We start from the raw sequence: 14,117 nt of genomic DNA on the forward strand, positions 1-14,117 counted from the left end.
CTATTCGATTCCCGGTCAGGGCACATGCCCAGGTTGTGGGCTAAATCCCCAGTGGGGAGCATGCAGGAGGCCGCGAATCAATGTTTTCTCTCATTGATGTTTCTATCTCTCTCTCCCTCTCCATTCTTCTCTCTCTAAAACCAATAAAGGAAAAAAAAAAAGTAGAAAAGGCTTCAATAAATGTAAAGAATTAAATAAATCATCCTGAGCCAAACTGGCTCATGTGGTCAGGTAGAGATTCAATTCAGTGTTTTATTTTATGTGGCTGCCACACATTAAATATTTAGTGGATATCTGCTGAACAGAGAAATAAATAAACTACCAGATGTTCTTCATTACTATAGAGAGAAAAAATAATGGGGAGGTAGCATACTCTATATGCATAACACTTGGGTTTAAATCCTAACTCCAGCCCTGGCCGGTTTGGCTCAGCAGTTAGAGCGTCGGCCTGCAGTCCAGAGAGACCCGGGTTCGGTTCCCACTAAGGGCATGTACCTCAGTTGAAGTTTGTCCCCGGCCCTGGTTGGGTTGTGCGGGTGGCAACCACTCGATGTGTCCCTTTCACGTCGATGTTTCTCTCTCTCCCTCCCACTCTATCTGAACAAAAAAATGTCCTCAGGTGAGGATAAAAAATAAATAAATAAATAAATCCTAACTCCAACTCTTATTAGCTATGTCATCCTAGAGCAGTCGATTTATCATTCTGAACCTCAGTTATTTATGTATAAAATTGAGATAATATCACCTGTTTCACCAGATCATTATGAAGAGCTATTAATTCATTACACAAATATTTATTAGATGCCTGCTATGTGTCAGATACCATTCTAGGCCCTAAGGATATAGTAGTAAACAAAACTAGCAAGTCTTTATCCATACGATGATTACATTTTAGTGGGCAGGGTGAGGAAGACAGATAATTTAAACATATATACACGTACATATATATAAAATGTGTCAGGTGGTGATACCTGCTATGGAAAATAAGGTAAGGGGATAGAGATTGATTGGGGGGATAGTCAGGGAAGTCCTCTCTGATGACATAACATTTGGGCACAAACCTGAGTAAAGTCAGAAGGTAAACCATATGTCTATCTGAGGAGAGAATGTGCAAAGATCCTTAGGTGGGAGAGTACTTAGATCATCAAGGAATAGAAAGGGAGCCACTGTGGCTAAAGCTGAGTAAGTAGTAGTATACAATGAGGGAAAAGATTATATAAAGACTTGTAAAGTCATGGTAGGATTGTAGATCTTATTTTGATTAAGATGGGAAAGTTCTGATAGAGAAGTGACATGAGCTAACTTGATTTTCAAAGAATCACTCTGATTTTAGTATGAAGGATAGAAGACAAAAGTGAAGGCAGAGAGACCAGTTAGAAGGCCTGATAATTGTAGTTAAGAAGATAAGGAGCTAGTCCCTAGTAGTATAGCAAAACAGAAAGTATGAAACCTGAAACTGGAGGTGAGAAAATGGTTTAATTCTGTAATATTTCAAAAGTTGAGCCAACAAGATTTGTTAAAGAATTGGATGTAGAGTGAGGGAAATAACAATGTCAAGAATGACTCCAAGGGTTTTGGCCTTAGCAACTAAATCAATGGAGTCGTCATTCACTGAGAATGGGTGAAGAGTAAGATGGCAGGGGAATTCATGCTTGAGATGCTTAGCAGACATGCAAATGGAGATGATGAAAGAAAAATGCTGTGTGAACTACCTATCAGAATGCAAATATTAACTATATTTAACTACTGTTATTAATATCCTTACCTTAAAAGGGGAAAGGCTTTCTTAAAAATGATATCGTTCTTCAAACACAGCACCTACAGCAAAACAACCACGTTAGGACAATCTTAAGCACTGATAAACTTCCAAGCATCTTTTCATAAAGAGGCTAGAAACTCATAGTACACAAACTAAAAGGACCAAAAAGCTCTTGTCTAGTAAACATGCAGGCAAATCAAGGTCATCTTTTTTTTCTTATTCTACCCACTACAGAAAATGCTCAAAAAAAACAGAAGACCCTCTTTCCAAGCTGCCTTTTTTAAAAAAGAACTTATTTCTGCTTTCTAATTTGATCTATTTTTTCTAATATCAGTCAACAACTATTATGCTTTTGCCAAGCACAGGCATCATACGATATACTTTCTTAACTTCTTCCCTAATTCTCAAAACACTGCAAAGCAATTTAACAGGTGAGGCAGCTAAGGCCCACTGAAGTTATAGTCCAATAAATTATGGCTAATAAGCAGCTAAAAGGACTGTCTCACTCTAAAGGCTATGTCTCTATTACAACACACTATCCTTCTCAATACTAATAATAATGATACCAACATCAACAAAACAATAATTATGAGAGGAGGCTGTAGCAATGGAAGCTTCTCTCCCTGAGGTTCCTCCTCCCCAGTTATTTCTATCTCAGTCTGTCCTACTGGGCACCTACTCAAAAGATCACCAGTACAGCTTTACAAAGGGAGTAACAGAATAAGTCTTTTTTTTTTTTGGTACGTGCCCTTAGTGGGAACCAAACCCAGGACTCTCTGGTCCACAGGCCAACACTCCAACCGCTAAGCCAAACTGGTCAGGGTGAATAAGTCTTTTTATAAAGTAACTAGTTAATAAATACTAAATGTCCTTAAGGTCCCATAATTTAAGGAGAAAATCCTATCCACTGTGGGTAACAATTTCAATTCCTTCAATATATGTTAAAAGCCTTTTATAGCCTGGCTGGTTTGGCTCAGCGATCAGAACACTGGCCCGCAGACCATAGGGTATTGGGTTCGATTCCTGGTCAAGGGCACGTGCCTGGGTTGCAGCTTGGATCCCCGGCCCTGGTCGAAGTTGTGCGGGAGGCAACCAGTTGATGTGTCTCTCTCACATTGATGTTTCTCTCTCTCTCTCTCCCTCCTTCCTTCCACTCTATCTTAAAATCAATGGAAAGGCATCCTTTGGTGAGGATTAATGAAAATAAAGAAAGAAAGAAATAAGTAAATAAGTAAATAAATGAAAGCCTTTTATGGCTCTGGCTTGGCTCAGCGGTTAGAGGGTCAGCCCTTGGACCAAAGGGTCGAGGGTTCAATTCCCAGTCAAGGGCAAGTAACCACATTATTTTATTTTATTTTTTTTATCCTCACCCGAGGACATTTTTCCTTTTTTTTTTGTTCAGGTAGAGTGGGAGGGAGAGAGAGGAACAGAGAGAGAGAGAAACATCGACGTGAAAGGAACACATCAAGTGGCTGCCACCCGCACAACCGACCAGGGCCGGGGACAAACTGCAACCGAGGTACGTGCCCTTAGCGGGAACCGAACCCGGGTCTCTCAGGACCGCAGGCCGATGCTCTATCCGCTGAACCAAACCGGCCAGGGCCACATTATTTTTTTTAGAGAGAGAGAGATAGAAACATGGATGTGAGAGAGAAACATTAATTGGCTGCCCCCTGCATGCCCCCCCACCCCACACACACACACTGGGAATCAAGCCTGAAATCTGGGCATATGCCCTGACTGGAAACCAAACCAGGACTTCTCAGTCCATGGGACAATGCTCAATCCACTGAGCTGCACTGGCCGGGCAAACACCCACAATTTTTTTTTAGTACCTTACATGTGTCTAAATCATAATTCCCTTATAGATTAAATATGATTATCCCACTTGCAGTTTAGGAAACTGAGATTAAGTAATTTACCCAAAGCCAAACATCTACTATCAGAACTAGCATAGGATCTTAGGTTTCTCTGACTTCAAAGCAAATAATTTTCTATTTTTTCACCTTCTTTCACATAAATGAATGTGTTGGTTGCTTAGAAAATTACCAAATTTAGGAATTCCCAGAGAATGTGAGGTCATGAAGGTTGGGAAGGATATGAATAGATGGAAGGGAGGGCAAAGTACATAGACAATCCTAAAAATCACAATTAAATCAGATACTTAAAGACTTTGTAAAGTATGTGTGCAAAATGCTTCATCTAACATAAAAGATAGAGAGCAGGCAACCGTGAGCCCCAGGAGACAGGAACTCCAGCTGGCTTCCACACCACTAGCCACCATACTGTGAACCTCAAGAAGGAAAATAACTGCAAAGGACTCCTCATAGTTAACTGGCTCCCAATTCCTAACCGGAGTCTATCATCCATTTGCCAACAGAGGCCTCATGCCCTCATCATCTCAGGGAAAAGGCATAGACTGAGTGCAGCTTTCTGCACTGTGTTCCTGGCTTCTGAATCAACCCTTATAGAGGAGTTCCTAGTACTGTATTTTGACCAATGGACTGAGACGTGCTTCATCTGATCAGAACTGCATAACTACATCCTCATTTGCATATTTACTGACAAATCAGAGCAGCCCCATAACAGCCAATCAAGAATATGGGATTCTGACCAACCAAGACAGTGCTATTTGCACCAATCAGAATGTTCAAATTTGGATTCCTCATTTGCATAAAAATGGACCCATCAAGGATCAGAGCAGGGGCTTTATATAAGTGGGCCTCTCCTTTGTATTCAAGAGGTCACTTTCAGTTTCCATCAGATGCTGTTTCCCAGGTTTGCAAAACTGTTCATGTGAATAAAGTTTCTACCTCTTCACTATACCCCAAACTGGGGATTCCTGTTGGCATTGGATTGGTGGCAGCAACCTTTTGTCAACAATACCATGGCTAGTACTTCCCATCTCTGGGAGTTAGAGCAGATGACTCTTAGGTTCCTCCAGGCACAAACAGAACAGAAATTCCATGAATAGAATATATTCTTTTTGTTGTTGTTAATCCCATCCGAGGATATATTTCCATTGATTTTTAGAAAGAGTGGGAGAAAGAGGAGAGAGAAACACTGATGTGAGAGAGACACATCAATTGGTTGCCTCCCACACAACCTTGACAGTGGACTTGCGAGGTTCGAACCTGCAACCCAGGCACATGCCCTTGACCAGGAATCAAACCAGGGACTCTTTGGTCCAGGGTCTGATGCTCTAACCGCTGAGCAAAAACTGGCTAGGGCCAGAATATATTCTTAAATGGGTCACTTCATCCAGAGCAGGTATTGGATGGGAAGAAAGATCTAGATGAGACTGATTTTTCCTCACTTTAATTGTTTAGATTTCTGAGTCTCTACAATAGCAAAGGATGTAATTATCTACAAGCCAGGCTTAAAGGTTGACACTTTCTGGAAGACATTCAAACTGTGGTGTGAACACTCCCTTTTCAGCTCTGGCAAATGTGCTTCCTCTCCCTGAAATGCTCGGCATTATTTATCAGGAACAAAGTAATCTATTTTGGGACTGCATCCATAAATACCCCCTCCTCCTAGTCAGCAAATGAAGAGCAGCTCCAGCTCTGGAGCAAATGGAAGAGGAGGACAGTCACGCTAGTGAATGAATGAATGAGGACACAGCTGCTGCAGTGGGTTACAAAAATACTTGTCTCAGGAGCTTGGGAGACAAGAACTGGGAAAGGATTTCACAGCTACCAAAGAAGCAAAATCATGGGACAAAACCTATAATTCGTGAGTACCTTCAGACAATAGAGCCCCAGAGTGGGTGGTGCCAGCAGTGGGTCAGGGGCCCATAAGGCAAGAAACTGAGAGCTGTTTTATGAAGATTAACAGAATGTATGTATATATTAACAAATCTTACTTAAAATAGCATTTTCGTTATTACTTATTGAGTACATCCTTTGTGCTAAGCACTTTATACATACCATTTCAATTAAACTTTATACCAATCCTCTGATAGAGGTATTATTGAGATCATTGTCTGTTTTATAGAGGAAAATACAGAGGCTCAGGTCAATTGCCCAAAGTTACAGGCTTGGTAAGAGGTGCCAAGAATTCAAACTCAAGTCTGACTGAATCCCAAGCCATATTTTCCATTCTGCCACATTTACCTCTCAAAAGAGTAATACTAATTCATATTAGTGAAATTAATATGCTAATAATAGCCTAAATAACCCTACTCTTTGTTGAGCACCTGCTATATGCCAAACATCGTTTCCTTTAATGCTCACAACCATTCTGAGGTAGGTATTTTTACTCCCATTTTAATGTGAGGAAACCAAAGCTCAGAAAGGTGAATTAATATGCTTAATGCACATAGCTAGTAGCCGTGTTCTAGTTGATCTTTTCCTAAGTTCTTTCAAAACTGCTTTTGTTTATAGTTTCCCTTTAGCCATTCTATTCCAAGTCTGTCTTTGCACTGAATCTTTATGGCAATTAGGAGCACAGGTTACAGATTCACAGAGACCTGGGTTTGAATATCAGCACTTCCATTTTAAGAGCTGTATGATCTTTGGCAAGTCACTTAAGGAATACATGGCCTCAGATACTGTATGACTTCATTTATATAAAATGACCAGAACAGACAAATCCATAGAGACAGAAAGTAGAGTAGTGATTCCCAGGGGGTGTACAGAGGGGTTGGAGAATGATAAGTGACTTGCTATGGGTACAGAGTTTCTTTTTGGAGTGACAAAATGGTTTGGAATTAGATAGTAGTGATAGCTGCACAACTTTGTGAATATGCTAAAAATCAATGAATTGTCCACTTTTATGTTTTAGGGTTTTTTGCATTTTATCCTCAGATAGAGCGGAAGGGAGAGAGAGATGAAGAGAGAGAAACATCGACATGAGAGAGACACATCGACTGGTTGCCACCCTCACAACCCCAACCGGGGCCAGAGACAAACCCCAACCGAGGTACGTGCCCTTAGCAGGAACCGAACCCAGGCCTCTCTGGTCCATGGGCTGACACTCTAACCCCTGAGCCAAACTGGCCAGGGCTGAATTGTCAACTTTTAAAGGGTGATGGCCGGCCGGTGTGGCCCAGTGGATTGAACCTTGTCCCAATGACTGAGACGTCCCGATTCGATTCCTAGTCAGGGCACATGCCTGGGTTACAGGCTCCATCCCCAGTAGGGGGTGTGTAGGAGGCAGCCAATGGATGTTTCTATCTCTCTCTCTCCCTTCTTCTCTCTCTAAAATATCAATAAAAACATATTTAAAAAAATAAAATAAAGGGTGAATATTATGGTATGTGAATTCTCTCTCTCTCTCTCTCTCTCTCTCTCTCTCTCTCTCTCTCTATATATATATATATATATATCTGGCCTCACACCGTAACTGCTAGATGGCACTTTTAGGCCATAGCTGAGCTCTGTTAAGCCCAATTCCCTAACTTTCTCCAGGACTAAATTCAGTTTCAAAATACCTGTGGTCACCCGACTGGTGTGGCTCAGAGGTTGAGCATTGAGCCATGCACTAAGAGGTCGCTGTTTCGATTCCTGGTGAAGGCACATGCCAAGGTTGTGGGCCTGATCCCCAGTGGGGGGCATGCAGGAGGTGGCCAATTGATGTTCTCTCTCATCAATGTTTCTGTCTCTCTCTCTCTCCCTTCCTCTCTCTAAAATCAATAAAGAAAAAAAATTAAAACAAAACCAAAACACCTGTGGCCATCTCCTGAAATTTAAGTACACCCCCCTACTATCCCCTCAACTCTCATCCCCATACTTCTCTGCACATTCTCCCTTGATCCAAGCCCCACTGTTTCTCTCCATCCCAATTTCCCAGTGTGTTCACATTTCAGGGTTTTTGCACATGCACTATGTAAATTCTGTCATTCTTTAAAAAAAGAAAAAACAGTTCTATCATTCTTTAAGTCTTAGTCATTCATGTAACAACCTCAGGAATACTTTCCTGACTGTTCAGACTTGCTTAGATCCTGCTGTTACACATTCATACAGCACCCAGAATGGCTGCTTTCTTTTATGGCATTTATCACAAAAAGTTATATATTTAATTAGTCTGTCTCTTTTGCTAGGAATATAAGTTCCATGAAAACAGGAAATTGCTGCATCCCAGCATCTAGCACATTCTCTACACATAGCAAGTGCTCAATAAATATTTACTGGTTGAATTAATAAAAACGTTACTTCCTTATCTCTAAAGAGGTTATAAAACTATTTACCTTGTGGAGTTGTTGATATGATTAAATTATATAATATATAAAAAGGGCTTAGCAAGCATAAGGCACATTATTAATGGTCAAATAGGTAGCAGTTATAACAGTGGTGGTGATTGTTCAGCTCATTTATTATATAACATATACCTTAGTGTGTGATGGGTGCTGAAGATAAAATCATGAACAAAATAGAAAAATGTCCCAGTCTTCCGCTTACAGTCTAGTAATGAGCAAGATATAGTGAATTTCTTGACAATTTTCCTGGGATTTTGGACTCCATGCCCTTCTAGGCACCATAAATTTATTTTATATTTCCTATCTTCCTATGTCCTCCTAATTCATGTCTGTTAGTTTTGATTTGTCATTTGTTCATATGAACTCTGCTCCATGTTAGCTTTCTGTTTTTTTGTTTTTTTATCCTCACCAGAGGACATTTTTGCATTCATCTTCAGATAGAGCGGGAGGGAGAGAGGAGGAAGAGAGATAGAAAAACATCCATGTGAGAGAGACACATCAAGTGGCTGCCACCCATACGACCCCAACAGGGGCCGGGGACAAACTGCAATCAAGGTACAATGCCCCTAGCGGAAACTGAACCCAGGCCTCTCTAGTCTGCGGGCCAACGCTCTAACCGCTAAGCCAAACCAGCCAGGGCTGTTCCATGTTAGCTTTCAATGTTTTCACTTGAACTATGAGATCTGTCCCCAGCATTGCTCTTTCTGAGCTCTCATCTTGATTAATCAATATGTTTCCTGGTTTGATCAAAATCAGCATTAGTATCTTGATCAGATCCACCCTGCTCTACTATTTATGTTAACTCAGAGAGGTACATGATTCCATCCAGTTTTTTGTTTTTATTTTTTGTTAATCCTCACCTGAGGACATTTTTTCCATTGATTTTTAGAGAGAGTGGAAGGGGGGCTAGAGAAAGAGAAAAATCAATATGAGAGACACACATTGACTGGTTGCCTCCCTCACATGACCTGACCGGGGTGGGGATTGAACCTGCAACCCAGGTAGGTGCCCTTGACCGGGAATTAAATGCAAGATTCTTCAGTACTTGGGCCAACACTCTAACCACTGAGCCAAACTGGCCAGGGTTCCATGGTTTTATTCCAGTGAAGTTGGGCTTCTTACTCACCTAAAATTTGAAATGATTATAAGATAAAAACCTCTTAGGGTCCCAAAGAAAGAGAACTGAGATAGGAGTTTGAAATACTAGTCTCAGCTCTACCATGTACATACCATGCAGTGTCAACTTTTGTTCATTCACTTACTCAATATTGATCAGGTACATGCCTTAAGCCAAGTACACTGTAGATTGAATGCATACAGACATGAAGAATATACAGTGGCCCACCCTTAAATATTTCTAGTGAGAAGGATAAATGTGCAAATTATTCATTACACTGCAATATGAGATCAGTATGATGGACTGTCTAGGTCACAAAAGAGGGAGGACTAACAACTGGGAAGGTCAAAGAAGGCTTTCATTCTTCATTTCACAGATGAAGAAACCCAAGATTATCATCAAACTAGGGAGATGTGAAATACTCAGAAAAGGAAAGGCAGTGCAGTCTTAGAGAGGTAGAAAATCTAGGCTCTATTCTCAGTACTACCACTTAAGAGGCTATTGCCATATAAGCAAGACATTCATTCACTGGCACTCAGGAGAATATTTGAGAACCTATTATGTACCAGATATTGCCAGTAGCTCCCATTTCCTCATCTTGTACCTGCCAAGATCATCTCATAATATTATAAAGATCAGCCCAGCTGGTGTGGCTCAGTGGTTGAGCATCAACCCATGCACCAAGAGGTCACTGGTTCGATTCCCGGTCAGGGCACATGCCCAGGTTGTGGGTCCAATCCCCAGTCAGGAGTGGGGCATGCAGGAGGCAGCCAATTGATGTTCTCTCTCATCACTGTTTATATCTCTCTCTCCCTCTCCCTTCTTCTGTCTCTAAAATCAATAAAGAAAAAAAGTATAAAGATCAAATGAAATTATGCAAGTGAAGCAGTTTATTAATTATAGAATAATATCAATATTTCTATCTGTATAGTCCTTCACACCTTACAAAGTACTCTTACATTGTCTTTTACAATCTTTTAGATTATAAACAATTTCATATAGTGGGCATAATGATCTGCATTTTACAAATATGAAACTGAAGCAGAGAGAGGTCAAATAACCTGCCTAAGATCATACAGTCAGAAAGAGATAGAACCCAGTTCTGATGCAAATCCCATTGGTTTTCCTTTTGAGTAGTATTAACTAATACTAGTATAGTATTAACTAACACTTCCAGACAGGCTGAGACAAGGATGAGCACAGACTGTACATGATTAGGTACCAAAACATAATACCAGTTAGAAGTTAAAAAAATAAATAGGCACATTAGCTGGAATAAAAAAATAGGCACATTAGTGGTGAGAGGGGGTGAGGGTACTACAAGTGAGAAGGCTCCATAAGATCAAGGATCAGGAATTCAGCATTTAGCAAATAAAGGAGAGATTATCTGGACGAAGCAGCAGGGCAGATGGAAGAGTAGTCTACAAAGGAGTCTAGAAGGAAACAGTGGCATAAGACTTGGAAGGGCCCTAGATGTCCTTATATCTTCAGGTGATGGCCTAATGACAGATTTTCATGAGCTGTCCTGGAGTATAGAATGGTCAAAAAACAGTATTCCTTGAAAAATGATCCCTCCCTTTCAGCATTCCTCAGAATCAAGGCAAATAGAGCAGGAGCATGGAGTCACCAATTTGACTGTCTTTAACAACAGAATTTTGAAACTTTCTGATTTTATTATCCTTTCACCAGATCTGGCTCCGTTCTCACAATTTGGCTAGAGTGAACAACTGAGTTATTTCATACAGAATGAAGTGAGATTTGGAACCTTAAGGAACAAAGCTAGAGAAATTCAGGGGCTGCCCCAAAATAATTACTAGTAGATCCATGAGCAGCAATGATCATGCTAATCTATGCATCATGGAGATATAGTCTCTACAATTAATACCTAAAATTTTAAAATAAATTGCTAAAAAAAAAAAAAAAATAAGTCACTGCCCGGCTGGTGTGGTTCATTGGCTGAGCATCGACCCATGCACAAAGAAGTCCCGGATTCGATTCCTGGTCAGGACAAATGTCCAGGTTGTGGCCCTGGTCCCCAGTGGAGGCCATGCAGGAGGCAGCCAGTCGTTCTCTCATCGATGTTTCTATCTCTCTCTCTCTCCTTCTCCCTACCTCTCTCTCTCTAGAATCAATAAAGAGCCCTGCCGGTTTGGCTCAGCGGTTTGGCTCAGCGGTTAGAGTGTCCGCCTGCAGTCCAGAGAGACCCAGGTTCGGTTCCCGCTAAGGGCACGTACCTTGGTTGCAGTTTGTCCCCGGCCCTGGTTGGTAGTGTGGGTGGCAGCCACTCGAGGTGTCCCTTTCACGTCGATGTTTCTCTCTCTCTTTCCCTCTCTTCCTCTCTCTCCCTCCCACTCTATCTGAACAAAAAATGGAAAAATGTCCTCGGGTGAGGATAAAATAATAATAATAATAGAATCAATAAAGAAAAGATATTTTTAAAAGTAATAAGTCACTATTCTCAGAAGCATGATACAATTGAAAGAGCATAACAGAAATCTGTTCAATCTGTTAAGAGGACCAGGGAAAGCCAAAGAATGCAGTTATGGTGGGTCAAACGGTTTTACTGCAGTCACTTAAGGTTTTATAAGTAAAAATGTATTTTATTACCACCCTTCCCTTATCGCCAAGTAGTCTCACATTTCAATCAGCTCAGCAAGTCAAAAACGGTATTCTTAGAAATTTTTCTGGAAGTTGATGAGTTAACTCAAGAATAAAGTGACCTGCTCAAGGTCATACTAAAGCCTCTCTTTCTGTCGTGACTCCCATAGTGGGGAAATCTTCTCTTTCCAGGCCAATGGGCGGCGAGGGTAGCTAGTGAGAGGTCCGTGGCGCATGGAATTGTGCGGCCAAGCGAGAGGAAGGAGCGCAACCCTTTGATTACAAGGGCGTCGCAAGTCCTGCCGGGAAGAGCCTTGTTTTCGCCAGCGTCTATACACCCGGATGTCTGAAGAGGGAGCGCAACCTTTTCATTACAAGATGCCGCATGTGCTGCTGGGAAGAGCCTTGCTCTCGCCATTGTCTATATACCCGGATGTCTGCAGAGGCGGTGACAGCCGGGACCACCTCCCAGCTCTGCTCTCCTCACTACCTCCCCCGTGCCGGGCGTGCGTGGAACCCACGTTACCTTTCCCAGAGCTCCGTTCATCCTTTGCTGCTGCGGCCAGTTATTGTGTAAGCTGAAGATCAGCCCAAACAGCTGCAATCTCTGGGCGGCTGATAACACTGACGGAACAGCCTCGATCGGGTCCAGTAACAATATCCGACCGAGACTCACTCATCTCCTGCAGCACCTTGGTTCCGGCAGCTTCTGAGACTCAATGTCCAGAAATCCCCCGCCGACTCCGCCCTCAGTACAGCTCAAGTGTCACCTTCACTGCTTTCTCCAGGCAGAATTAATTGCCATCTCTTTTGCTCAGATACTTGGTACACAATTCTGCTATTTCGTCTACCATTACTATTTATTGCTACTATCCCTTTCCCATTTTTGTGAGTTCAAGGACTGAGACCCTGTCTGATTAATTCATTCCAGCTTCTAGCACAGGACAGATCTTACTTCTAACCTGTGTTTAAAAGCTGATTGATCCTAAGTAAACTTTTCTGACACTCAGTTAGTCAGAGCCACCTCCTGATATGTCAAGGTTGAGGGTTCGATCCTGGTGAGGGCACATACAACAGTCAAACAATGAGTGCATAAATAAGTGGAACAACAAATCAATGTTTCTCTGTCTCTAAAAAACAATAATAGTTGGGAATAACTATTCTTTATTGAGTGACCACTGTGTGCAAAGCATTATGCTAAGTGCATCACTTAACTGTGAATTTGTCTCTTTAGATATGTCTCTCAGCATCTCTCTCTGGATTTACTTACATCTCCCTTTGTAGCTCCTTGGAATTTCATCATAGGAAGGATTAATAAAACAATAGGATAAAAAATCTTGGCAAAGCCTGGCTGGTGTGGCTCAGTGGTTGAGCGCTGATCCATGCACCAAGATGTCGCCAGTTTGATTCCAAAATTTTTTTTCCTTTATTGATTTTTAGAGAACAGGGGAGAGGGAAAGAGAGATGGAAACATCGATGACAGAGAACATCAGTTGGCTGCCTCCTGCATGCCCCCAACTGGGGAACGGGCCCACAACTTGGGCATGTGCCCTGACTGGGAATTAAACTGGTGACCTATTGGTGCATGCATGGGTCAATGCTCAACCACTGAGCCACACCGGCCATGCAAAAAAATTATTTTTAGAAAAATCTTGCCCTGGCCAGTTTGGCTCAGCGGTTAGAGCGTCAGCCTGCGGTCCACAGAGACCCGGGTTCGGTTCCCGCTAAGGGCATGTACCTTGGCTACAGTTTGTCCCCGGCTCTGGTTGGGTCATGTGGTGGCAGCCACTTGATGTGTCCCTTTCACATCGATGTTTCTCTCTCTTCCTCTCTCTCCTTCCTGCTCTATCTGAATAAAAAATGGAAAAATGTCCTCGGGTGAGGATAAAAAAATATATTTATATATATCTTGGCAGAGTTTCTGACAAGAAAGTAAACTCCCTATCACTGAAGCCCCATTCACATTTACCAGTCTTTACACCTTTTCCTTTACTAAGAACAAGAATAATAAATTTTTTAAAAGTAGTAACAGCAGCAGTAGCAACAATAATAATAAAAACAACAATAAAAATAACTGCATATTTGCCCTGGCCGGTTTGGTACAGCGGTTAGAGTGTTGTCCTGCACTGGAGAGAGACCTGAGTTCGGTTCCCGCTAGGGGCATGTGCCTCGGTTGCAGTTTGGCCCTGGCCCTGGCTGGGTCGTGCGAGTGGCGAACACTTGGTGTGTCCCTTTCACGTCGATGTTTCTCTCTCTCTCTCTCTCTCTCTCTCTCTCTCTCTCTCTCTCTCTCCCACCCTCCCTCCCTCTCTCCCACTCTATCTGAACAAAAAATGGAAAAATGTCCTCGGGTGAGGATAAAAATAAATAAATAAATAACTGCATATTTGTTATTTCACTTGATGTTCACTTTTTTTTTTTTCTCACTTGATGTTGACTTTATG

At 41.8% G+C, this 14,117-nt stretch overlaps 1 protein-coding gene across 1 annotated transcript in view; it reads right to left on the reverse strand.

The window, feature by feature from the left end:
- MRPL48 (mitochondrial ribosomal protein L48) overlaps positions 1–12,353 on the reverse strand; it is a 60,625-nt gene extending 48,272 nt beyond the window's left edge. Inside the window, exons 1-2 of the mRNA XM_036258394.1 lie at positions 12,200–12,353; positions 1,766–1,818 (exon numbers count right to left, since the gene is read on the reverse strand). Of these exons, the coding sequence (XP_036114287.1) occupies positions 1,766–1,818; positions 12,200–12,220 (74 nt within the window). The 5' untranslated portion in view covers positions 12,221–12,353. The remainder of the gene's footprint in view (positions 1–1,765; positions 1,819–12,199) is intronic.
- Between the last annotated feature and the right edge of the window lie 1,764 nt (positions 12,354–14,117).

This window comes from Molossus molossus, unplaced genomic scaffold, assembly GCF_014108415.1.
Source record: "Molossus molossus isolate mMolMol1 unplaced genomic scaffold, mMolMol1.p scaffold_m16_p_13, whole genome shotgun sequence".
In the NCBI taxonomy this organism is placed as follows: domain Eukaryota; kingdom Metazoa; phylum Chordata; class Mammalia; order Chiroptera; family Molossidae; genus Molossus; species Molossus molossus.